General features: G+C 43.9%; 1 protein-coding gene across 3 annotated transcripts in view; it reads left to right on the top strand.

The window, feature by feature from the left end:
• EMD (emerin) overlaps window positions 1-25,977 on the top strand; it is a 1,082,425-nt gene that overhangs the window by 957,297 nt on the left and 99,151 nt on the right. For all 3 annotated transcript variants that reach the window (XM_044080328.1, XM_044080330.1, XM_044080331.1), the window contains exon 9: window positions 14,046-14,074. In XM_044080328.1, coding sequence (XP_043936263.1) covers window positions 14,046-14,074 — 29 coding nt within the window. The remainder of the gene's footprint in view (window positions 1-14,045; window positions 14,075-25,977) is intronic.

Here is a 25,977-nt window from a genome sequence, read left to right as displayed (position 1 = left end):
TGAATGTGGTGGAAGATGTTTTTGCAGAGGCTTCCCTGAACCCTGACTCTTTGCCTCCTGCTCGTGTTAAGCCTGATAGGTATTATAGGGTGCCCGAAGCTCATAAATATTTGTTTAAGAGTCCTAGGGCGGACCCAGAAACTATTTCTCAGGGGCCTAAGGGTGTAAAAGCTTCTGTGGTTAAAAATCCTGTCCCCACTGATAAAGAGGCGAGGGCTTTGGATAGGTGGGGAAAGAAAGTGTATACTTCTTCCACTTTAGCCATGAGAGCTTTGAATTGTCAGTTTCACATGTTAAAATATCAGAATTACCTTCTTTCACAATTGAAATCTAAGGTGGATGCTTTGGCGGAAGGTATTGAGTGTAAAGAGTTGCTGGATTTGGTTCATGTGTCTGAACAAGTGGGTAAGCATTCTTTGCAATGTGGTTTTGATGCTGTACAGGTCTCCTCGAGGGTGGCTGCTACCAGCTCTGTTCTTCGCAGGCATGCCTGGTTGAAGGATCAGAATTTAGCTGAGCATGTTAAGACAAGGATTTTGGATGCTCCTTTACAGTCTGATGTGTTGTTTGGTTCGCCTGTGGAAGCTGTTTTAAAGAAAATGGAGGACAAAGCTAAGTCTATGCAAACTGTTAAAGATTTTTTGCAGGTGCAGCCACCGAAGTTTAGTAGAAATTGGCCTGCTAAGGGGTGGACATATCCTGCTTATGATTCTCAGTCTAGGGGTAGGTCTAGGCGTGGTAGGGGCAGGGCTCAAAGTTCTTTTAGGCCTAGAACAGGGAGTTCACCTGCTCAGACTTCTGGTGAGGGCAGGGGTCAGTCCTTTCGTAAACAGACCCAATGACCTGTTTTTCCAGCTGCCAGCAGATTCACGTCTGGCAGCTCCTTTGGGGGGAAGACTGTCTCTTTTCAAAGAAAATTGGGATTTAATTACTCAAGACAAATGGGTGTTGGATATCATTCACCACGGTTACAGATTTTATTTCCATACAATGCCCCGTTTCAAAGGCATGCCAGACGTTCCTCCTCTACAAAGAAAAGAGGCTCACAAGCAAGTTTTACAGTTACTTCACATAGGGGCCATTCAGCCAGTCCCTGTGTCAGAGAGGGGCCTAGGATTTTATTCTCGCCTGTTCCTTGTACCAAAAAGGGGAACACGTGGAGACCAATTTTGGATTTATCTCTCCTCAACACGTTTTGGACATTCCCAAGTTCAAGATGTTGACGTTACAACAGCTTTTACCTCTGCTGGGCAAAGATCACTGGATGGTAACTTTAGATCTCAAGGAAGCTTACCTTCATGTGCCTATAAGGCTAAGTTGCAGAAAGTATCTGCGGTTTCGAGCTGGAAATTCTCATTATCAGTTCTCTGCATTGCCCTTTGGCTTATCTACTGCCCAGAGTATTCACAAAGGTTCTGGCTCCAGTGATAGCTTACTTCAGGCTTCAAGGAATTCAAATCTATCCTTACTTGGACGACTGCCTGATTCTGGCTCAAGAAAAGGAAAACCTTCTACAGCATCTGGAATATGTTATAGCAGTGCTAAGATGCCTAGGGTATTCTGTGAACGAAATAAAGTCCAGTCTAGTACCCTCTCAAGACATGTGCTTTCTGGGTGTAAGACTGAATACAGCAGCCCAGATGGCCTGTATAACCCCGGACAAACAAAAGAGTCTGTCACTTTACTTCCATCAACTATCTCATCAGTCCGTGCTGACTGCAAGGACAGTACTTCAAGCATTAGGGTTCATGGCATCTTGTATTCTGGTGCTTCCCAATGCCAAACTGCATATGAGGAAGCTACAATGGTATCTCAAAAATGTATGGACACAGCACTGCCAGGATTTGGACACTGTCATTCAAATAATACCTTGCATTCAAAAGGAATTTTTGTGGTGGGCTCAGGAATGTCACCTAAACAAGGGACTCTCTGTGACCCGGCCAGAGGCAAGTCAGATTCTAACGACAGATGCCTCGGACATTGCTTGGGGAGCTCATCTAAATGGAAAGTGGATACAAGACAAGTGGCCTGCCAGACTACAGCATCTACATATCAACATGAAGGAGATGTTAGCAGTCCAGTTTGCATTAATGGCTTTCAAGGAGTTACTTTTTCCAGGGCAGGTGTTGATTCTAACAGACAACACAACTGTCATGTGGTACATCAACAAGCAAGGGGGAACACATTCTTATCCTCTATGCAGGCAAGCAATGATTTTATGGGAGACTGCGCTAAGCTTGCAACTAACTCTTCAGGCAAGGTTTCTGCCAGGAGCACAGAACTCCTTAGCAGGTGTGTTAAGCAGACAAATCATGGATCCCCACGAGTGGAAACTGGATCTTCATGTATTTCAGAAACTGACAGTGTCATGGGGAACTCCAGACATAGATCTGTTCGCTTCTCCACTAAACCACCAGCTGCCACAGTATTGCACAAAGGGGTTTCATCACACAGCTTGGAAAGTGGATGCTCTGTCTTTCAGTTGGAAAAACCTTCATGTGTATGCCTTTCCACCCCTACCGCTTCTTCCAAAGGTACTATTAAAGGTCAGACAAGACAGGCCAAGGATGATTTTGATAGCTCCAGATTGGCCTCGGCAACACTGGTACCCACTACTACGGAGTCTGGTAAAGAAGCCTCCATGGCCTTTACCTCTGATTCCTCATCTGTTATCTCAGAAGGATGGTCATCTGCTCAATGTCAAGCTTCACTCTCTTCATCTAACAGCCTGGCATATTCTGTGTTGAAACACAGCAGGTCTCAACTTCCTCAACAAGTTTTAAATGTGATTATGGAAGCTAGAAGGCCTAGTACAAGGAGAGTGTACGCAGAAAAATGGAAGAGATTTTTATTTTGGAGTACAGCAAAGAATTTGGAGATTTCAGAGCCTAATTTGAGTGTGGCTCTTCAATATCTTACTGAATTATTGGACAAAGGATTGTCCTTCTCTTCCATAAAGATTCATGCTGCAGCAATTTCAGCTCACTATGATTGTGACCCACCTTTGTTTTCGCATCCTTTGTTCAAGCAGTTTCTTAGAGGGGCAAAGAATATAAGACCCCCGTAGAGCTCCTACTCCTGCTTGGGATCTCAATTTTGTGTTGGAAAAACTTACTCTACAACCTTTTGAGCCTGCAGCTACTGCTGAATTGAAATATTTGTCATGGAAGACTGCTTTTCTGTTGGCTATTACTTCTGCAAGAAGGGTGTCTGAGTTGCAGGCCCTTATGGCAGTAGAGCCCTTTTGATTTTCCATAAGGACAGGGTATCATTACGTACTAATCCTTCCTTTATGCCTAAGGTGGTTTCTAGTGTGGCTTTAAACCAAACTATTCATTTGCCTACGTTTTTGCAGATCCTCAAAATAAAGGGGAAAAGATTTTGCACACTTTAGATGTACACAGGCAATTGCGTTATTATTTGAGCAGGACTAAGGATTTTAGGCAGTCTCAGCAGTTACTTGTTTCTTTTGCTTTGAGTTCACAGGGCAAGCCTGTGTCAAAACAAACTATTTCTAGGTGGATTGGCTTTTGCATTGCATTTTGTTATTCCCATCATGGCAAGGAGATACCAGCTGGGATTAGGCCTCATTCCACTAGGGCTACTGCCACTTCAACAGCATTTCTAAGGGGGGTGGCAACTAAGGATATTCTGGAAGCAGCTACTTGGAGTTCAGTGCATACTTTCTCTAGGCATTATCACCTTCCTATATACTCTAAGACTAGGGCTGGTTTTGCCACAGCTGTTTTACAAGGCATGTTGTCAGCTCCTACTACTTTATAATTTGCCAGCCTCCCTTACCTCTGCTTTGGGATTCTACCCAATAGTCAGGACTGCAGCAATGGAAGACGAAGAACATAGTACAGTTTTGTACCTACCATAAATGTAGATGTTTGAGGATTCCATTGCTGCAGTCCAATTTACCCTCCCTCCTTCCCCTCTGTGTTTAGGGGTGGTTGTGTACGTGAGTTTACATGCTTATATTTTTGTATATATATATATATATTGTTGTATATATTATACATGTTTTTGGTGCAGGTTGTTTTGGGACTTGTCTTTTGGGTCTTCTGACATCTGGGGCAAGAAAAGACTGAGGATATGACGTCGGTCATGCGCATTAGTACCCTGACGTACTGACGTCAGTCTAATGCGCCCTGACCGACGTCAGCCTTATACTCTGGTATTCGGGCCGACTGGGACGCGGACTATACCCAATAGTCAGGACTGCAGCAATGAAATCCTCGAACATCTACATTTATGGTAGGTACAAAACTGTACTTTTGTCCTTACTTGGGGGACTCGTTCCATTATGCTGTAACATAACCTGTGTTGGCCTTTCTGCACTAAATCCTTCATCCTTTATAATCTTATTTTTTGTATTGTGAAATTTCCCATATCTGGGTGCCTTTGCCTACATTTCTCTTTGAATATCTTTGAGGCTGCTTTTTTGTATAGATTAATTTAGCTTTCTCCTTTGCATAAATATTGCACCATAACAGATCTCTTATTTCCGATGTCCATATTTCTTTTTTATACCTTTCAAAAATCTCTAGATTTTGTTCTTTATATTTTCAGACTGACTTAGTCGCTTCCTTTTAATGTCCCAAGGTTTCTTGGTCTGTAAATTTTTTTCATGAATCTGTTGCATTAATGAACACAAATTTGTATTTGAAGCTTTTGACAGTTTTTCTTATGTATTTGTTTCATCTGATTTCTTTTTTGTATATCTTCTGTCTGGAAATTCTGGGCTTCTTGTATAATGGTAACAATACCTAATTTCTTTCTTACCCTTATAGTCCACTCTGTCATCTTTATGGCTCTTTTTTTTCCTATCATTTTTTTTGTAATTTTTGTGGACTTGCTACTACCTTCTACAATGGGGGGGGGGTCCTCCCCCTGAGCCTGCTCTACCCCCACTGTAGGAATGTTTCCGTATCTTGAGGATTCTACACTGTCATTGTTTTCTAGTCCTTGCACCAGTGTGCCTACCAGGATTGGGCAATTTGTTATCCTGGGACTTGAGCACCCAGCTGTCTTCTTTTATTTTTTTAACCTACTTCGGTCCATGATGTATACTATATAAAATACAGTCTATATGCCAGTGTCATCCATGTTGGAGTTTGTAAAAAAAAAAAAAAAGGGGGGGGGCACCTCGTGAAGATACTCAGCAAGAGTTGAGGAAAAATTCATTTACAGCAGTACTACTCTCCTTTGCTTGCTGATTTTACCATCTCTCCATTCAGACTCCATTATCTCCATTCGGACCCCATCATCTCAACATTTTTACAATGTGAGCATTGTCGTGTGGTAAGAGAACTTGGCAGAGAACAGCTGTTATGCTTTCACACCACATCTGATATTGATACTGGGATCTGTGGCTGATGTTTATGCAGGTAGCTTCTAACTAGCAATATTGCAAAACAGTGCCATTATTTAGCAATGGAAACAGAATGCTGTGGGTAGTGATACAGATAATGAAAATATATGTAGAATGTTTTATTTTTCTTGCATGTTTAATGTTCTGCAGCATGAAAAAAGAAGTTATGTACTCGCCATAACATTCCATGTTTGTTGTCCATAATCTTTCCTTCATTCTTGATGGTTGGGTTGGGAACAGAGCATCGGTTCCAACTCTGCCATATACTAAAGCTCAAGAGCTATCATTTGCTCGAGGCTACATACTATCCCAAGACGCCTAGCGTCTTTTACCGAGATCTCGTTTGAGATAACTAATCACTAGATTATGCAACCCAGTACAACTACTACAACAGATCCTCTGCCCATAATTCCTAAGGCATGAAGGGAATCAGGAACTTGTAGCCAATTTTAGAAAAGTTCCTCTCGATCCTCCAGGAAGGGGGAAGGAGGGTGGGATGCAAGAATGAAGGCAAGGTTATGGATAACAAACATGTAACGTTATGGTTAGTACATTACTTTTTTATGTTATGTTGTCCTATCTCGCCTTCATTTTTGACGGTTGGGACAGCTTCCCTAGCACCTTCTTATTCGGGTGACTCAAAGGAAAAACTCTGCAGAACAGTGGAACCAAAGGATGTCGTGTTCCGGGAGGCCACATCTACTTTGTAAAAAGTGATAAAGGTATGAGGGTTAACCCATGTGGCCACAGCACAAATTGAATCCCAAGGGAGCCTGGCTTGAAAGGCAGTGGAAGTAGACATTGCTCTAGTTGAATTCCCTCAATTTTTTCCCAGGAGCTCTTTATTCTGAGAGTTACAGACATAAGTAATGGTGTCTGTAAGCCATTTTGATTAGGGTCACCTTTGAAATTGAAGTTCCTTTTCTGTTTTCTGAGAATGAAACAAACAGTTGGCCACATTTTCTGAAGTCCTTTGTCCTATGCAATTAGAGACATAGCTGCCTATGTACATCCAGTTGGTGAAGCTCATATTCTGCCTTGTTGCCATAATTGGGGAAAAACACAGGTAGCTCAATAGACTGATTTAAATTGGCCTCAGAACAAACTTTTGGCAGAAAGGAAGGATTTGTCCTAAGAGACATTCTGTCATTTTGGAAAATTAGATGGGGGATGTACAGACAGAGCTTGCAGTTCTGAAACTCTCCTAGCGGAAGTCAAGTCTATCAAAAAGATTTTTTCCACGATAAAAACTTTAGTGGGCAAGAGGAGGCTGGTTCGAATGGAGGAAGAATTAAGGAGGATAGCACCAAATTGAGATCCCAAGGAAGTGGCGGTTCTCTTATTGGAGGTCTTGAAAGGAATGTACCTCTCAGAAAGGCTTTGCATAATCTGTGGGACATTGTTAGATCCCATGTCTCCTACGTGGTAGTTTGATATAGCAGCTAATTGTACTTGTACCATGGCTGCCGCTGCACCCTGATCAAAGGTTTCTGTTAAGAATTCCAAAATTGCTGATATGGGGACTATAAAGGGGTCTATATAGTTGTCTGCTCAGCAGGAAAACCTCTTCCATTTGCTTGCATAAAGTTTCTTAGTTGTATTCTTGTGTGACGAAGCCATAATGTGTCTAATTCTGGGGATAGATCTGGAAGCTTGGCTAAGATGGGAAGTGGAGTGACCAAGCCATCAGCTGGAGGCTTTGAAGAGATGGGTTGAGCGTTCTTGACTGATGAGTGAGAAGATCCGGCACTGGGTCCAGGAAGGATCCAAGGCTCCTCCAGAAGATGGGGCTATAGAAAGGGGAACCAAATCTGACGAAGCCAGTAATGAGCAATGAGAATCATTTTGCAACTCAATGATCTGGCTTTCTGGAGAACTTTGGGTATTAATGGAACAGGGGAAATGCATAAAGACGTCCCGGGGGCCAGTCATGAACAAGTGCATCTGTGGGTGACTCCCTCAGGGTGGGGGATTAGGGTGAAGTAGCTGCTGCATTTGGAGGTGATGGACATGGCAAAGAGGTTGCAGCAAGGCTGGTCCCATTTGTGAAAAATTCGTTTTGCAATTTCCTGTTTGAGGGACCACTCGTGAGGCATAAGAATTGCCCTGCTTAGCTTGTCCGCTATCACGTTAGATTTCCCCGGGATTTGCATTGCCGTTAGAAAACGGTAAGAAGAGATTGGCCATTGCCGAACTCTCTGAGCCTCTCGACAGAGGGGATAGTGTCTGGTTCTGCCTTGTTTGTTGATGTACCACACCATGGACATATTGTCTGTTTGTATTGCAATCGTACCTGTTGGAAGAGAGCTCCGGAATGCTTGCAATGCTGGGAGCATTGCCCTCATCTCTAAGACATTGATGTGCAAGTGGTATTAGTGTTCTTGCCAAGTCCCTTGGGCAGTCTGTCCGAGATAATGCCCCCCTCCCAATCTGGGAAGTGTCCATCGTTACTGTAGCTATCTGTTGGGGGAGAACAAATGGTCTGCCTATCGTGACCTAAAGCCACCATTATAGGTCCCTCTTGCAGGTGTTCATAATGAGAATTTTGTGTGACATGAGCAACTTCTGCATAGACCACTGAGCGAAAAGTAGCCACTGTAATATTCTCATGTGAAGACGCGCCAGTGGGATTAGTGTTATTGCAGCTGCCATCGAACCCAAAATCTTGAGGACAAATTTTGCTTGCACTTTTTTCCTCCTGAGCAATATGGACACCTGATGGCGCAGTGTTTGAACTCTCTCGTGAGCCAGTTTTGCCACCATGTGTTTTGTGTTTGTCTCCCCCTATAAAGGTAATATGCTGTGATGGCGACAAGGCAGATTTTTCTAAATTTATAGTAATGGCCAGTTCTGAGCAGAGATGAATGGTGGTGTCTCTTGTCCTGGTTAGTAGATGCTCGGTGGTGGCGGTCAGGAGCCAGTCATCTAAGTATGGAAACACCCGGAGTCATTGACACCTCAGGTGAGCCGTGACTACTACTACTACCATGCATTTGGTAAACACTCTGGGGGCTTTGTGAGGCCAAAGGGCAGAGCTCTGAATTGGTAATGACTGGCTTCCAGCCGGAAGCGTAGATATCTTCTGGATCGCCTGGTCAGTCTGCTGAGATCCAAAACTGGTCTCCAATCCTTTTTGGAACTAAGAAAACCTTGAGTAAATTCCGAATCTGATTTAGTCTGTGGAGACTGCTTGGATGACTCTTTCTAAAGTTGCTTGATCCCTTTGACCAGCTGGTATGTCTGGGATGATCTTTGGTGGAAGGATGAAAGGAATGTTGTATCTCCTGGATATGATGGACTGTACCCATTTGTCTTGAGTCATGTTTAGCCAGGCTTTTGAGTACAGTGATAATCTCCCCCCCCCCCCCCCGACTGCCTGCAGAGGTTGATAGGTGGGCCTCCTTTCAGGAGCGTCTGAAGGGTCTACTCGAGAACATATCTCTGTCACCCTGATGCTGCAGACCCCCTCTGCTGTGAGGGCAGCGTCTTCCGTTATTCCCCTCTGCCCCTGCGGGAAAATTCACCATGAGCATCTGGGGAAGCCTCCTTTGGATTTTTGGAACCGCATTTTTCCGCCCTTCTGATGTTTTGGATATGGTTTGGTAGGGACGGAGAAACGTATTTCCATGGCAGGCAGAGTCTTGCCATCTTGCTCGCTCCTGGTAAGAGTCTCCTTCACTTTTGGCCTGAACAAGGATGAGCCGTCAAACGGGGCGTCAATAAAGGAAGAATTGAAGTGTTCAGCAACGTCACACAGACACATCCAGGAATGTCTATTCAGAGCTAGTCCTGTGTCTGCTGCCCTGCTCGCTCCATCAGCCACATAAGAAATGAGTCGCATGGAGGAGTTATAGAGGTTAAAGTCACAAGCTGAAAGCTTATCTTGTCAGATACCCCCACAGCTATAGCACCTTGGAGGGAATCTCCTAGCTCCTTGAGGAGATCCCTGTGAAGACGAGTGAAAGGGGATAAATAATTAATTGACCTAAGGATAAAGGTTGCTGAAGAGAACATACGCTTCCCGTATCTGTCCATCGTTCGAGACTCTTTATTCAGTGGGTGGACAGATGCAGAAGTTTCAGCTAATTCCTTCTTGGTGGCTGCTGCCACCACCATAGCATCTACTTGGACAACTTTGGTCAAAAATTGTCAGTCTTCCGGGGCTTTAATGAATTTGTTGGGCCTCCTCGGAACCGGCTCCACCGACTCTGGAGAGCTCCACGTTTCGACTGACTACACCCAGAAGCTGTTCGAAAAGTGGAGACATCCAAGAGGTGGAGGGTCGAGAAAGAAATGCCTCCAGGTACACCGACTCATCTTCAGAAGGGGAGAGAGTTTTCCAACCACCTCTCTGTTTCAGGATCTCTAAGATGTCTGAAAAGGAGACTTCCTCAGAGGGTGACCGTGGAGGCCCTTCTGAATTCTCTAAGTCTGTATCAGATTTGACGGACTCTGGCGTCTATGCGTTTTCTCTTACACGTTCCCTTCCGAGTGACCTCCTTGGGGGGGATGTTCCGACAAGGTTTCGGAAGAGAGGGTTTCACTTATTGGGGCATCCCTGGGCATTGGTTTTCTACACTGGGGCTGGAGGGATGGTGTAGAGGTAGACAGTGGCCCTTTGGGGGGAAGAGCAGCTGAAGCCGAGGTTGGAGCAGTCTTAGAGGAAAGCAACGCTCCTCAGGCACTACAATCCTGGGCTGAGAGAGCCTCCAGCTCCGAGGAACCATGAGATCCCTCACACCAAGGATGATGGCTCAGAGGCTGATGTGGATACCGAACTCACCTGCGCCGAAGTCCCGAGTGGGAGAGTCTGATCCGACAAGGGTCCGGTTCAACTCTCCACCCCGTAACTGACGAAGGAGTCTTGGCCCCCAGACCCCTCGATGGAAGCCAACATCAAAGTGGACAAGGCGGAGATTGGCACCAAAACTCCAGGAATGGATTTCGGGTCCGATGGTTCCACCACTAGGACTTCCAGACACTCTGGCTCTGAACTCAACTGAGTCAGAGGAGGAACCAAAGGTAAAGAAAGTACTGGGGTCCACTCCACGACCTGCTGGGCTGGTGAGAATTTTTGCCAGGGCTGGTGTACGAAGCAACATTCTTAACCACCTGCTCCACATTATCATCCGAAAGGCTGCTGGATGACCGAGAGGAATGGAAGGACTTGGGGCTACCTGCCACGATTGCAATAGAGGAGACTGTGGCACCGAACGAATCGGGTCCAAGGATGGTGACCGGCTCCTTTTCCGACTACTAGACAGTTCCAAAACTGCAGGTGGAACCGAAGTAAACTTTTCCTTCTCGGAACAGACAGGTTTCGGATACCGAAGAACTCAATTTTTCAGGTCTCTTCGGCTCAGAAGCTGGAGCCGAAGAAGTTTTTTTTTGATTTGTCTGAAGGTTCGGAAGCCCGAATCCCTTCAATTGCCGAGTCAAAAGGCCCCTTTAACAAATCCTGAAGAATTAGCTTATTTTTCTGTTCCTGCAGGACCTGTGAACTTTTCATTTTCTTTTCATTTCCATGGCAAATGGAACTAGTATGACCATCAGTTGTTGACGTTTTTTTGTGTGGAAGGATCACACTTTTTAAAGCCAGACTGTTTAGTTTCTTTAGACATCCTGTCACGATTAAGATTCACCAACACCAAATTAGAAAAAGGATTTCACACAACACTACGACTATAAAAGGAGAAACAGCAAGTCTTTTTAGGAAAGTAAAAGAAGTTAGAGGAGGAGGATCACTAATTTAGACGCACTCTCTAACCTATGGAGATGTCATTTAAAAGGCGAAAGGAGTAACATGGGAAGCCCTCTAACTAAAAATGGGCTAAAGAGAGCAAGAAAAGGGAATCCTCTAAGTTACATTGATTCCTGGGGGGGGGGGGGGTGAGCCAGATAGAGGCCTAAGAGAAAAAACAACTGCCCACACAAAACCAAAAAACAGCTCAGAAAGACCCTTAACAAGAATATGTACACAGGGAAATTATTCTACCACCCAAATATAAGATAACAGTTATACCAGTTAGATTAAGAAAAAATCTACTTAGCCTGAGTCAGCGAAAAAGCAATCCTGAAACTTCAAGCGGCAAACGAGATCTGGGTAACAGTCACTAGACATCTTGGGATAGTATGTAGCCTTGAGTCAGTGATGCTCTTGAGCTTTAGTATACAGCCGAGTCAAAACCGATGCTTGGTTCGAAACCCAACCGTCAAGAATGAAGGTGAGATAGGACAACATAAAATTAAAAGTTTATTCCTTAATCTGCTGGTATTTGATGACTGTACTGTACAGAAGACTTGCTGACTGAATTTATGCCAAATGGTTTCTTAATATCTGAACATTAATTTTCATATTCCCTCCAAGTCTTGATTCACAGTTTCTAGATCATTACTTCTTTCTGGTGCTGTGAATATGCAGTAGTTTGAAAATTTTTATATGGAATTGATTTAATGTCTGTTGTGGGTTCACTTAGTAATTGTCTCAAATGCATCCAAGTTTGGATGATTAATCACCTAAAGTGCAACACATCAAAGTCAGAGACCATGGCCGTCTTAGTTAGACATCCTTTTTAAAACCATCCATTATTTATAGTGATAGTAAGCCTGGATTTATAGGTAAGGTGAGAGACCTAGGTGTGGTGTAGAGCAGCAGACTGACACTTGGCTAGCAGGTGTCATCTTTATTTATGTCTTAATTTCCACCTAAAGAACATTATTGGTATTAAACAACTCCCTCCACAGTTTGTTCCTATCTTAATTACTGTAACTGCCTTTACCTAGGGCTTTCTTTTAGTAAACTACACTGACTGGTGTAGCTGGTGCAGAATTCCAAAGTCTGATTACTTACTGGTTCCTGTAGTTACCAGGGTCTATATCTGAAGATCGAAGTTTCAAAACTTCGAATCTGACATGGTCGACACCATATGATCGAAGTCTTGAAACTTCAAATCTTTTAACGGAGATCTCCCCCTCTTTAGAGCATTTAAATGGTTTGTTTTTGTAGGTTGTTGTGTTTTATTACATTTTCGATGTTTCAAAACTTCGATTATATGGTGTCGACCATATCAGATTTGAAGTTTTGAAACTTTGATCATGTAATATAGACCTTAGTTGCCGACATATTGCTGCAGTTGTGAACAGCCTGCTGTGGCTGCCAGTTAACTCTTAGCTCATCTTTAAGGCTGTAGCTTTACTTAAACAACCTTGGTCACCCATTTTTGAAGGAGTGCATAGTTCCTTCTGTTCTCCAGACTGTTGTGCTTCTCCTATCTGGAGGTATTGGAAGTTCCAGGAGTGTTTGGACAGATCAAGTGCTCACCTTTCTTCTAGGCACATCATGATGATCAGATTTTTTAGCAGTTAACTGTTCTAGGTGTCAAAGATACTGAGACATTTAAGGTGACATTGCCAAGAAAAAAATATACTTAAAAGATCCAATCTTTAAACTTTGCAGATGAGTGGTGTTTGCCACCAGTACTTCTGTTTTACAATTCTTTTTAAATATTGAAATACTGAAGTGTTGGTCTAACCCCTCAGATTCCTGGATCCCCTACAAGGAAAAGTACATCTGTTGGTTCAGAGATCATGAATGTCCGAATTGTGACACAAAATATGACTTGAGTATTTACTTATTGCACTTTGTAAGGAAGTTGCAATTTCACTTACTTAGCATATTTTGTAACTAGTCTGGGAAGGACTGCAGAGGTACTGCTTCGTGCATTGTTAGCTACAGCCTATCATTTTCACTAACTCGTAATGTACAAAATGTGCAAACCTGGAATACAAAGTAATTTCCTGTACTGCAAGGAACACTTTAGAAATGTTACAGCTAATTATTGCTGTTCTTTGAATGCAACTACCCAGGAGGACTTTCTCATAAGGAACTTTAGGTACAGTTGCAGCTGCAGAGCAATAAACTGTGTTCTTGCCCATTCCTTGAAGCATCTCAGAAGCTAGGGACCTAGAAAAACAAATACAAGTTTGAGATAACCAAATTACTGTAACTCATTTCTTAATGGCATATATTCCACCATATAAGGGAGTAGCATTAGGAAGAGAAATTCACATTTTGTAATAACCCTTTTTTAATTACTAAAATAAATTACATTGCATCTCTGACCTTACTTTAAAGGTGTCCTTTATATTGGGCTGGTGAATTACTAAACAGTAAAAAGAGCCCCAAGTGTATTAACTGCATTGTGATTGTGCTTTAAAATTCTTCTTTGTGATCAGTTGATCTACTGCTGTTAAGTCATTTATACAGATAACTGAAACATAGAACTTTCAGCAGTGTTAATGTTACTGAATTAGAGAACATTTGATGGTTATTGCACAAGTTCCATTTTGTTTGAACTTCATTTGAAATGCAGTCCATGGGCACTGCTCTTTCTTTTCCAGAAGCCTGTTTTGGCGTATGCAGTGTCCCATTAAAGTGTGACAGTTTGAAACTCTCTGCTGTTAAGATATTTTTTCTCTTGGTATGCAGTGTTCGAGACGTTGCCATTGTAGTGAAGTACCATTCTTTGTTTAGCCCTTGTAGTGGTTACATATTCACTTTGTATGCTTCACTTGCACGTTCTAATTTTACTTATATTACTTTGTGTTGTATTTAATTTAATTTTAAAATACAAAACTGTGATGTTGATTCTTTTTTCCTTTTTTATAGGCTAGATATGATGCACAGGATTCTGAGAAGTAAGTACTTGTATAGTTCATATCTCAGTCCTTATGTACATTGTTTGGTATGTAAAAATTAACCTTAAAAGTTTTCATGTATTTCACCAGTCATTAGCAGGGCCAAGCAGTAGCACAGCTGTCACTGCCTAAGAAGAAATAATCACATTAAGCATTCACAGTTACCAGTACTTGACCATTCACTGAAGATGGAGAAAAACTCAAGGCCTTTATCCTTGTTATGGAAAGGACAGCTGTGGAGGGTGCTTACCACAGGGAGTAGCAGGAATGTGTTTCCTGCCCTCTTAGGTCAGTACTGGACTAACATGAGAAGGTGTTTTTTCGGAAGATAAGCATTTTTTAAAACCTTCTTAAGAATTGCTACATGATTTGGGCTTACATTCTTCATTAGTCATTAACTCTTCCTAAACTAGTGTAGCATCTCACTTGCACTTTTTCAGATGTTGTTGATGAGAGGTGTAAAGGAAGCGTCTCTCCAAAAGCCACTTTGGGGGGAATTCAGGGGTGTCAGTACTAACCATCACATGTTCAAGCATTTTGCGCATAATTAAATGGATTGAATGTCTGCCCCTCTACAGCCTTTCACCCTTAAAAGTAAACCAAAGCTTCCTGACGAGGGTTGTGGAGACTAAGCCTTTGTGTGGTTGCTGGGCCATTAAATAGAACCCAGACATTTGATGTGGCCTTACAGTTACATGTCTGGTGGGATTTATCCTCACAAGTGCTGGAACACAGCTGTAGTGGACGTTGTTTGATACCAGTGCCTTGGCCCCATGCAGGCGCAGGCCTCCCATGCTCTATTGCAATACTAGAGCCTGGACACAGATGACTGCTTCACTCTAAATGAACCCAGGCTGGCTTGTGTTGAAGCTAGGGATAAGGGTTTGTCTCTCTTCACCTGGGAAGGGGTTCTGAAGATCTAGGGGAACTTGGTAGTGAAACTGATGAGGATAATGTTGCTACCCCTTCATTTGATCCCACCTTTTTTGGGGGGATTGAAAGTTTATGAAGTCTGTGTTGGACTGGTTGATTTTAACTTTGCCATCTCCCCAGAAAATTCCGTAAACAAGTAGCTTAAGGAGGAGGATGAAAAACTTTGGGTTACCCACTAACCACCTTTATTCTTTACTGAAGAAACCATGTTGCTAACTGGAAGCATCCAAATTGTAAAGCAAAGAAGACAGATGCCCTGTTTGAACCCCTAAGCGAGTGAAAAAACATCCTGAACAAGTAATGTTATGTTGTCCTATCTCACCATAATTCTTGCTGGTTGGGTTCGGAACCAAAAAGCTCGAGAGTTTCCACTGGCCCGAGGCTCACCCCCTATCCCATGATGCACCGGGTAAAATACCCAGATCTTGTATGCCACTCAAGCGATTGAGAGGCGTTTCTGCTGACTCGTTGGCTAATTACTTGTTCTGTAATTTCCTTTAAAAGAAATTCCTTTAGTTTCACTATTTGTGTGCAATAGTGTCTTTTAACCCCTTGTAGTGCTACTAGAGTATTTCCTTGTGTGTAGTGAGAGATCTGGATCCGTTTAAGTTAGAGGGCTCTCTGCAGCCCATTTAACTTAGAGGGCCACTCCCCTTTCCTTGCGTGTTGCTTTCCTTTTGGAAGAATCTGTTTAACTTGGAGGATTCTTCCTCACATCCCCTTTCTAGTAGTCTGTGATTGTTTTTTGGCTCATCAAGGTCCTTTGTAGATTTTAAGTTTTCGGTAGAGTTACTGCGAGTTGCCGTTTATTTTTCACAGTTTTTTCTAGTGTATTTCCATAGGCTCTGTGGCTTATGTCAGAGTCATGTTTTTGCTTGGTGTTCTGATATTTGGTACAGTAGGAGTATTTTGTTCCAGTAGAGTGCATAGTCATTTAAAAGGGAAAAAAATGTCTAAGGAGAAAGATCATAAGCAGTCTGGATTTAAAAAGTGTGACCAGTGCACCCAAAAAATGTCCCTTGCGGACGGTCACACCAGCTGTGTATATTGTCTTGGTACCATTCATTTGCAAGACCCTTGCATGATTTGTCATGGCTTTAGTAGTATAGTGCTACAGGAGCATAGGCATAAGTTAATGGTTAGGGGCTTATTAAAGAATCCTTTTCAGGAAGCTTTAGAGATTTCTCAGAGCTCCAAGCCTACTTCTCCCTCTACTTCGCATTCCAAAGCCTCAAAGAGACCTGCTATGGCGACTCCAGCTTTGGAGCCACCAAGAAAATTTATTTCGTCGGAACCCAGAGTTCTTGTCTCTGACAGACCTGAATCATCCTCTTTGGCTCCATCAGTGTCCACCGAGCCGTTAGAGCTACCGAGCAGGCAACTGTCTCCAATATTGGAGCCAATCACTCCTATTTTGAGATTGCCCATTCTGGAGAGGGCCAGATCTCCCTCATTATCCTCCCATTCCTCCAGGAGTTTATCTGACGATGACGTGGAGCAGGTGGTGAAGAGATTGCTAAAAAGTCTGGCGCTGGCAAAAATTTTAGCGTCTCCGGCCCCAAAGGATTCAGGACAATCCAAGGCACCATCTCCCATTCCTTCTCCAACCCCGATGGTGGTTTCGGAGCCAGAGATTGTGGGTCCGGTAGTAGTGAACCATCAAAGCCGGGACCTCCCTTAGGATCTTCGGTTCTGATATCTGCTCTGACTTCTTCGGGTCCATCGGATCTCGGTGAGTCTGGGAGCCAACGCTCACGCTTCGGGTCAGGAGAGGGGAGTTGGCTCGGACAGTTGTCTGTTCCAACTTTACCCCTCGATGCCTCGGCAAGGTTGAGCTCTGCTCATACATCGGCTTTGGAGCCACACGCTCTGCCTCTGAGTCGATCTTCGGAGCATAGGATGTTCTCTGTGTTTCACTGTCGCAGTCATTACATTTGGGTAATCTGCTGGCAGGTTGCCCTCAGTCTGCCTGATTAACAAAGTCTTGGGTCCTGCATTGGTTGCTGTCCCATCTTCCATGACATCAGGTCTTTAGGGGTATGAAACATGCAGCCGACGCCATTACATCAGTCTTTCTTGCCATGCGGTGCCCGAAGCAGAAGCAGTTTGCAAGAGCCGGATGGGCAACTCCTGAAATTTTCGTTTTCGAGTTTCAGAACCAAAGTCTTCAACTAAAAGCCAAGTACCCCGTTGGGGAAACTTTTGCTTGCTCCTTACCAAAGTCAGTCAAAGTTAATAATTGCATTACTTGTGGGAAGCAAATACCTCATAAAGATTTTCATTTGTTCTTAAAAAGTTTATGGAGTCAGCATTGTCACAACCTGGAAACAATGATTCCTGTCATACCTTGCCTACGCCTGGAGTTCCTATGGTGGGCAGAGACCTGCCACCAAAACAAGGGGCTACCTATTCACACCACCCCCTGCTGCCCAAACCCTAACTACAAACGCATCAGATTATGCATGGGTGGCTCATCTGGCAGGGAAGTGCATTCAGGGCAAATGGAGCCCAACTCAAATGCATCTACATATCAATCAAAAAGAAATGCTAGCTGTACAGAATGCTCTGACAACCTTCAAGGACTACCTTCATCTAGGACAACTAATGGTAAAGACAGACAAACACCACGGTTATGTGGTACATAAACAAGCAGGGGATACACATTCCTACCCCCTCTGCAGACTAGTCATGGCATTGTGGAACACTGCCTTGAGCTACCAAGTACAACTACAAGTTCAATTCCTGCCAGGAAAGCTGAATATTCTAGCAGATGAAGTAAGCAGAAATCTCATGGACCCACATGAATGGAAACTGGAACCACAGATTTTCAATATGTTGACAAGCAAATGGGGGAGCCCAGACATATATCTTTTTGCCTCACCTCAGAACTACCAGTTGAACAAATTTTGCACAAGAACTCCTCAGAAAAAAGTCTGGAAAGTGGATGCTCTGTCCTTCAGCTGGAAAAACCTATCAGTCTATGCCTTTCCCCCTCTGCCTCTGCTCTCCAAAGGTCTGCTAAAAGTCAAACAGGACAAACCAAAAATTGTTCTGATTGCTCCAGACTGGAATCGCCAACATTGGTACCCCCTCCTGCGCAGTGTGTCACAAATTTATCCATGGCACCTGCCTCAGATACCTACCTTACTTTCTCAGCAGGAGAACCAAATCCTGCACCCCCAGCTCCCAACACTGAATCATTGCAGCTTGGCTAATCACTTAAATTCCCCCTTAGCATACCTCAGCAAACATGTGATGGATGTCATTTTGGAGGAGAGAAGACCTAGTACTAGAAAATCTTATGCTGACAAATGGAAAAGATTCTGTGCCTGGAATCGGTCTCAAGGATGAGCGCAGCAGCACCCAGTTTACCTCAGATTTTGCAGTACTTAACTGAGATGCTTCAGAAGGGCCTGTCTTTTTCCTCCATTAAAATCCATGCCTCAGCCATTTCAGCTCATTACAACACAGAACCTCCCCTCTTCTCTCATCCTCTGCTCAGGCACTACCTCAGAGGGGCCAAACACTTGAGACCACCCAGGAGAGCTCCAACCCCTGTCTGGGACCTTAACTTTGTATTGGAGAAACTCACTCTACCTCCTTTCGAGCCAGCTGCTACTGCAGACTTAAAATTTCTTTCTTGGAAAACAGCCTTCCTTTTAGCAATCACTTCAGCTAGAAGGATATCTGAATTACAGGCCCTTATGACAGTGGAGCCTTTCATCATCTTTCATGCGGACAGGGTGTCACTCAGGTCAAATCCATCCTCCATGCCCAAGCTGGTATCCAGTGTGGCTCTTAATCAGTCCATTCATTTGCCAACTTTCTTTCCCAATCCACAGAACAAGGGGGAGCGGATTCTGCATTCATTGGATGTACACAGACAACTTAGATTCTACTTGGACAGGACTAAATCTCGAAGAAAATCTCGAAGAAAATCTGAACAACTGCTGGTAGCATTTGCTGCAGGGGCAGAGGGAAACGCTATTACAAAACAAACCATTTCTAAATGGATAAGCCGTTGCATTCATTTCTGCTATAAGAACCATGGAAAACCTATCCCCCAGGGGATCAGATCTCATTCCATCAGGGCTGCATCTACTTCTACAGCCTTTCTCAGAGGTGTTCCTACCAGGGATATTCTAGAAGCTGCTACCTGGAGTTCAGTTCATACTTTCACCAAGCATTATCACTTACCAATTTTCTCTAAATCCAGAGCTGGCTTTGCCACTGCTGCTTTGCAGGGCCTTTTAGCTGGTCCTAATGCTGTATAAATCCATCCTCCCAACCATAGCTTTGGGAATCTACCCAAATGTAATGACTGCAACAGTGAAACACAAAGAACATAGTACAGTTGTGTACACTTACTGTAAATGTAGATGTTCAAGTGTATTCACTGTTGCAGTCCTGGTTACCCTCCCTCCAGCCCCCTGTTTTTCTCTTACTATACCTCTACTTTCTTTTACTATGCTTAAAAGCCTTTTTGGTGTGTTTGCTTTTGGTTGGAGGTATATTTTTGTGTTTTATAATTTTATATATATATATATATATATATATATATATATATGTGTGTGTGTATATTTTGCTCCCCATATGACATCTGGGGCAAGAAAAACTGATGTAATGGTGTCGGCTGTATGTTTTTAAACCCCTGACGTCATGGAGGAAGGGACAGCAACCGACGCAGGATCCAAGACTTTGTTAATCAGGCCGACTGAGGGCAACCTCGTACTGACACTTAATAGTACGTTGGTTAAATCTAGCACAAAACCGACAACTAGCAATGTCGTGGTCAGGGCCTAGGCAAAGAATACAGTAAGAATGAAAGTGCTTATGAGGTATTTGCTTCCCACAAGAAATACAATTAAGTTTTTCTGACATCGGTCTGGAGCAAGAAAAAGGATGTTCTTCATTCCACATTGCTGCAGTCCTAACTATTGGGGTAGTCCGCTGTCCAGTCGGCCCGAATACCAAAGTATATGGCTGACGTCGGTCAGGGCGCATTAGACTGACGTCAGTACGTCAAGGTACTAATGCGCATGACCGACGTCATATCCTCAGTCTTTTTTGCCGCATGGTCCGATGCAGAAGCAGTTTTGCGAGTGCAGGTTGGCGTTCTGAAAGTTTCTGAAGTCAGAGTTTCAGACCGAATCAAAGTTGGCTAAGTACCCCGTTGGGGAATATTTTGGTTTTTTCTTGCCTCAGTATTTAACCGGATGTCAGAAAAAGTGAATAACTGTATTTCTTGTGGGAAACAGATACCTCATAGGGATTACCATACTTTGTGTATACCTTGTTTAGGGCCTGAGCACGGCGTTGTTGGATGCCGCTCTTGTGCTAGGTTTAACAAACGCACTATTAAGAGAAGGTTAGACTGTGCCAGGTTAGTTTTTGGGAAGCGTTGTAATTATAAAATGCCGTCGGATGCTCCGACGCTTCGCCAAAAGTGCAAGGACAAAGCAGCAAAGCCTAGAGTGGAAGAACCGACAGTCCCGGACGTCGGTTCTTTAGAAGGCTCAGTGGAGCGGAGGTTTTGCCAGGAGTTTCTTTGGAGTCTCAGGGAGAGACTTTACTGTTACAGGATGTGTCCTCTCAGGAAGTAGGCCAGACTGAAGGGGCTTCTCAGGTGGCTGTTCTTCCCTCTCTTCCTAAGGTGGTTAGGGCCTCCTTCTGCTTCCAAGGCTTCTTTAAGAGGCAGGCCTAGTTTAGCTTCAGTGGGGTTTCTCCGAGTGTTTCAGGGTCTTTGCCTAAGAAGCATATGCTAAAAATGGTAGAGGATTTGATTACTATGATTAGAGGTTCTATGCCCCTCCTGATAAGAGGCCTAGGGTGGAACCTGAGTTTGAGAGTTTTGAGCAATGTTCGAGGCTTCTGAGTCTTGACTGAAGACTTGCAGGAGTATCCTCCTTATTCTGATTCTGATGTGGATGATTCTACTCCTTCAGCTTCGCCTCCTGAGGATTTTTCATTTTCAGAGACTCTGCATTCCATGAGGGAGCATTTTAAATGGGAAGGTCAAGATTTCTCTGATTCCAGGAAGAGGCTTAGGGAATTCTTGTTTTACCCCAGCATAGGCCTTTAGCTATACCTCCTGTTCTGAATGTGGTAGAAGATGTTTTGCAGAGGCTTCCCTGAATCCTGATTCTTTGCCTCCTGCCCCAGTTAAACCGGATAGGTACTATAGGGTGCCTGAAGCCCATAAGTATCTTTTTAAGAGTCCTAGGGCAGACCGCGAAACTGTCTCTCAGGGGCCTAAAGGTGTGAAGGCTTCTGTTGTTAAAAATCCTGTTCCTCCTGATAAAGAGGCAAGGGCTTTGGATAGATGGGGAAAGAAAGTGTATACTTCTTCCACTTTAGCCATGAGGGCGTTGAATTGTCAGTTTCACATGTTAAAATATCAGAATTATCTCCTTTCACAATTGAAGTCTAAGGTGGATGCTCTGGCTGAAGGTATTGAGTGTAAAGAGTTGCAGGATTTAGTTCATGTGTCTGAACAGGTGGGTAAGCATTCCTTGCAGTGTGGTTTTGATGCTGTGCAGGCCTCCTCGAGGGTGGCTGCCACTGGTTCTGTTCTTCAGAGGCACGCCTGGTTGAGGGATCAGAATTTAGCTGAGCATGTTAAGACAAGGATTTTGGATGCTCCTTTACAGTCTGATGTGTTGTTTGGTTCGCCTGTGGAAGCAGTTTTAAAGAAAATGGAGGACAAGGCTAAGTCTATGCAAACTGTTAAGGATTTTTTGCAGGTGCAGCCTCCGAAGTTTAGTAGAAATTGGCCTACTAAGGGATGGACATATCCTGCTTATGATTCCCAGTCTAGGGGTAGGTCTAGACGTGGTAGGGGCAGAGCTCAAGGTTCTTTTAGGCCTAGAACAGGGAGTTCACCTGCTCAGACTTCTGGTGAGGGCAGGGGTCAGTCCTTTCGTAAACAGACCCAATGACCTGCCTTTTCAGCTGCCAGTACATTCTCGCCTGGCAGCACCTTTGGGAGGAAGGCTGTCTCTCTTCAAAGAAAATTGGGATTTAATTACCCAAGACAGATGGGTTCTGGATATCATTCACCACGGTTACAGGTTTTATTTCCATACCTTGCCTCCTTTCAAAGGCATGCCAGACATTCCTCCTCTACAAAGAAAAGAGGCTCACAAGCAAATTTCTCTGTTGCTCCAAATAGGGGCCATTCAGCCAGTTCCTGTGCCAGAAAGGGGCCTAGGATTTTATTCTCGCCTGTTCCTAGTACCGAAGAAGGGGAACATGTGGAGACCAATTTTGGATTTATCTATCCTCAACACTTATCTGGACATTCCCAAGTTCAAAATGTTGACGTTACAACAGCTTTTACCTCTGCTGGGCAAAGATCACTGGATGGTAACTTTAGATCTCAAGGAAGCTTACCTTCATGTGCCTATCAGACTAAGTTGCAGGAAGTATCTGCGTTTCGAGCTGGAAATTCTCATTATCAGTTCTCTGCATTGCCCTTTGGCTTATCTACTGCCCAGAGTATTCACAAAGGTTCTGGCTCCAGTGATAGCTTACTTCAGACTAAAAGGAATTCAAATCTATCCTTACTTGGACGACTGCCTGATTCTGGCTCAAGAAAAGGAAGACCTTTACAGCATTTGGAATATGTGATAGCAGTGCTAAGATGCCTAGGGTATTCTGTGAACGAAATAAAGTCCAGTCTAGTACCCTCTCAAGACATGTGCTTTCTGGGTGTGAGACTGAATACAGCAGCCCAGATGGCCTTTTTAACCCCGGACAAACAACAGAATCTTTCCAGTTACTTCCATCACCTATCTCTTCAGTCCGGGCTGACTGCAAGGACAGTCCTTCAAGCCTTAGGGTTCATGGCATCTTGTATTCTGGTGCTTCCCAATGCCAAACTGCATATGAGGAAGCTGCAATGGTATCTCAAAATGTATGGACACAGCACTGCCAGGATTTGGACACTGTCATTCAAATAATACCTTGCATTCAAAAGGAATTTATGTGGTGGGCTCAGGAATGTCACCTAAACAAGGGACTCTCTGTGACCCGGCCAGAGGCGAGTCAGATTCTAACGACAGATGCCTCAGACATTGCTTGGGGAGCTCATCTAAATGGAAAGTGGATACAAGACAAGTGGCCTGCCAGACTACAGCATCTACATATCAACATGAAAGAGATGTTAGCAGTCCAGTTTGCATTAATGGCTTTCAAGGAGTTACTTCTTCCAGGGCAGGTGTTGATTCTAACAGACAACACAACTGTCATGTGGTACATCAACAAACAAGGGGAACACATTCTTACCCGTTGTGCAGGCAAGCAATGATTTTATGGGAGACTGCGCTCAGCTTGCAACTAACTCTTCAGGCAAGGTTTCTGCCAGGAGCACAGAACTCCTTAGCAGATGTGTTAAGCAGACAAATCATGGATCCCCACGAGTGGAAACTGGATCTTCATGTATTTGAAAATTGACAGTGTCATGGGGAACTCCAGACATAGATCTGTTCGCTTCTCCACTAAACCACCAGCTGCCAAAGTTTTGCACAAAGAGGTTTCATCACACAGCTTGGAAAGTGGATGCTCTTTCTTTCAGTTGGAAAAATCTTCATGTGTATGCCTTTCCACCTCTGCCTCTTCTCCCAAAGGTGCTCCTGAAGGTCAGACAAGACAAGCCAAGGATGATTTTAATAGCTCCAGATTGGCCTCGGCAACACTGGTACCCATTACTGAGGAGTCTGGTAAGGAAGCCTCCATGGCCTTTACCTTTGATTCCACACCTGTTGTCTCAGAGGGACGGTCACCTGCTCAATGTCAAGCTACACTCTCTTCATCTAACAGCCTGGCATATTCTGTTTTGAAACACAGCAGGTCTCAACTTCCTCAACAAGTTTTAAATGTGATTATGGAAGCCAGAAGACCTAGTACAAGGAAAGTGTACGCAGAAAAATGGAAGAGATTTTTCTTTTGGAGTGCAGCAAACAATGTGGACATTTCTGAGCCTAATTTGAGTGTGGCTCTTCAATATCTTACTGAGTTATTGGACAAAGGTTTGTCTTTCTCTTCCATTAAGATTCATGCTGCAGCAATTTCAGCTCACTATGATTGTGACCCACCATTGTTTTCGCATCCTTTGTTCAAGCAATTTCTTCGAGGGGCAAAGAATATAAGACCCCCACGTAGAGCTCCTACTCTGCTTGGGATCTCAATTTTGTGTTGGAGAAACTTACTCTACAACCTTTTGAGCCTGCGGCTACTGCTGAATTGAAATACTTGTCATGGAAGACTGCTTTTTTGTTGGCCATTACTTCTGCAAGAAGGGTTTCTGAGTTGCAGGCCCTTATGGCGGTAGAGCCTTTTTTGATTTTTCATAAGGTTAGGGTATCATTACGTACTAATCCTTCCTTTATGCCTAAGGTGGTTTCTAGTGTGGCTTTAAACCAAACTATTCATTTGCCTACTTTTTATGCAGATCCCCAAAATAAAGGGGAAAAGATTTTGCACACTTTAGATGTACACAGGCAATTGCGTTATTATTTAAGCAGGACTAAGGATTTTAGGCAGTCTCAGCAGTTGTTTGTTTCTTTTGCTTTGAGTTCGCAGGGCAAGCCTGTGTCAAAACAAACTATTTCTAGGTGGATTGGGTTTTGCATTGCATTTTGTTATTCCCATCATGGCAAGGAGATTCCAGCTGGGATTAGGCCTCATTCCACTAGGGCTACTGCCACTTCAACAGCATTTCTTAGGGGTGGCAACTAAGGATATTTTGGAGGCAGCTACTTGGAGTTCAGTGCATACTTTCTCTAAGCATTATCACCTTCCTCTCTACTCTAAGTCTAGGGCTGGTTTTGCCACAGCTATTTTGCAAGGCATGTTGTCAGCTCCTGCTTCCTTATGATTTGCCAGCCTCCCTTACCTCTGCTTTGGGATTCTACCCAATAGTTAGGACTGCAGCAATGTGGAATGAAGAACATAGTACAGTTTTGTACCTACCATAAATGTAGATGTTCGAGGATCCACATTGCTGCAGTCCAATTTACCCTCCCTCCTTCCCCTCTGTGTTTAGGGGTGGTTGTGTAGGTGAGGTTATATTCTGGTAATTTTGTATATATTGTACATATTTTTGGTGCAGGTATGTTTGGAGTTTTTGGTTTTGGCCTTGTCTTTTTAGGGTCTTCTGACATCTGGGGCAAGAAAAGACTGAGGATATGACGTCGGTCATGCGCATTAGTACCCTGACGTACTGACGTCAGTCTAATGCGCCCTGACCGACGTCAGCCATATACTTTGGTATTCGGGCCGACTGGACAGCGGACTACCCCAATAGTTAGGACTGCAGCAATGTGGATCCTCGAACATCTACATTTATGGTAGGTACAAAACTGTACTTTTTCCCAACGGGGTATTTAGGTTTTGAAGACTACTTCGGATCTGAAATTCGAACACGAAAATCTCAGGAGTCGGCCGACTGGCACTTGCGAACTGCTTATGCTTCAGGCACCTTGCGGCAAGAAAGACTGAAGAAAATGACATTGGCTGCATCTTTTATACCCCTGGCGCTCTGATGGTCAGGGAAGAGGAGACAGCAACCAACGCCGGACCTAGACTTTGGAATTCAAGCCGACTGAGGGTAGCCTGCCAGCAGGATAACCCAAGTGTAATGACTGCAACAGTGAATACACTCTAACATCTACATTTATGGTAAGTGTACACAATTCTACTTGCCTCCCTAGTGTAGAGACCCAGAGCCTCAGGAACCCCCTGCAGGTGGTGTCGTCTCCTTTGAAACGTCTCCAGAGTACCCCCTTGAGCAAGTCACTTGGAAGAGACTGTGCAAGAGGAAGCACATAGACTCCACTGAGTCTGTCACATCAGATACCGATCTGGATAATTCTGAAGGGTCCCCATGGTCCCCCTCGGAGGAAGTCTCCTTCTCTGACATCCTTGAGATCCTGAAACAGAGGGGTGACTGGAGGCCCACCAACCCTTCA

Source organism: Protopterus annectens, chromosome 8.part0 (genome assembly GCF_019279795.1).
Source record: "Protopterus annectens isolate FY-2018-M chromosome 8.part0, PAN1.0, whole genome shotgun sequence".
Classification (NCBI taxonomy): domain Eukaryota; kingdom Metazoa; phylum Chordata; order Ceratodontiformes; family Protopteridae; genus Protopterus; species Protopterus annectens.
This window is presented reverse-complemented; position numbering and strand designations above follow the sequence as displayed.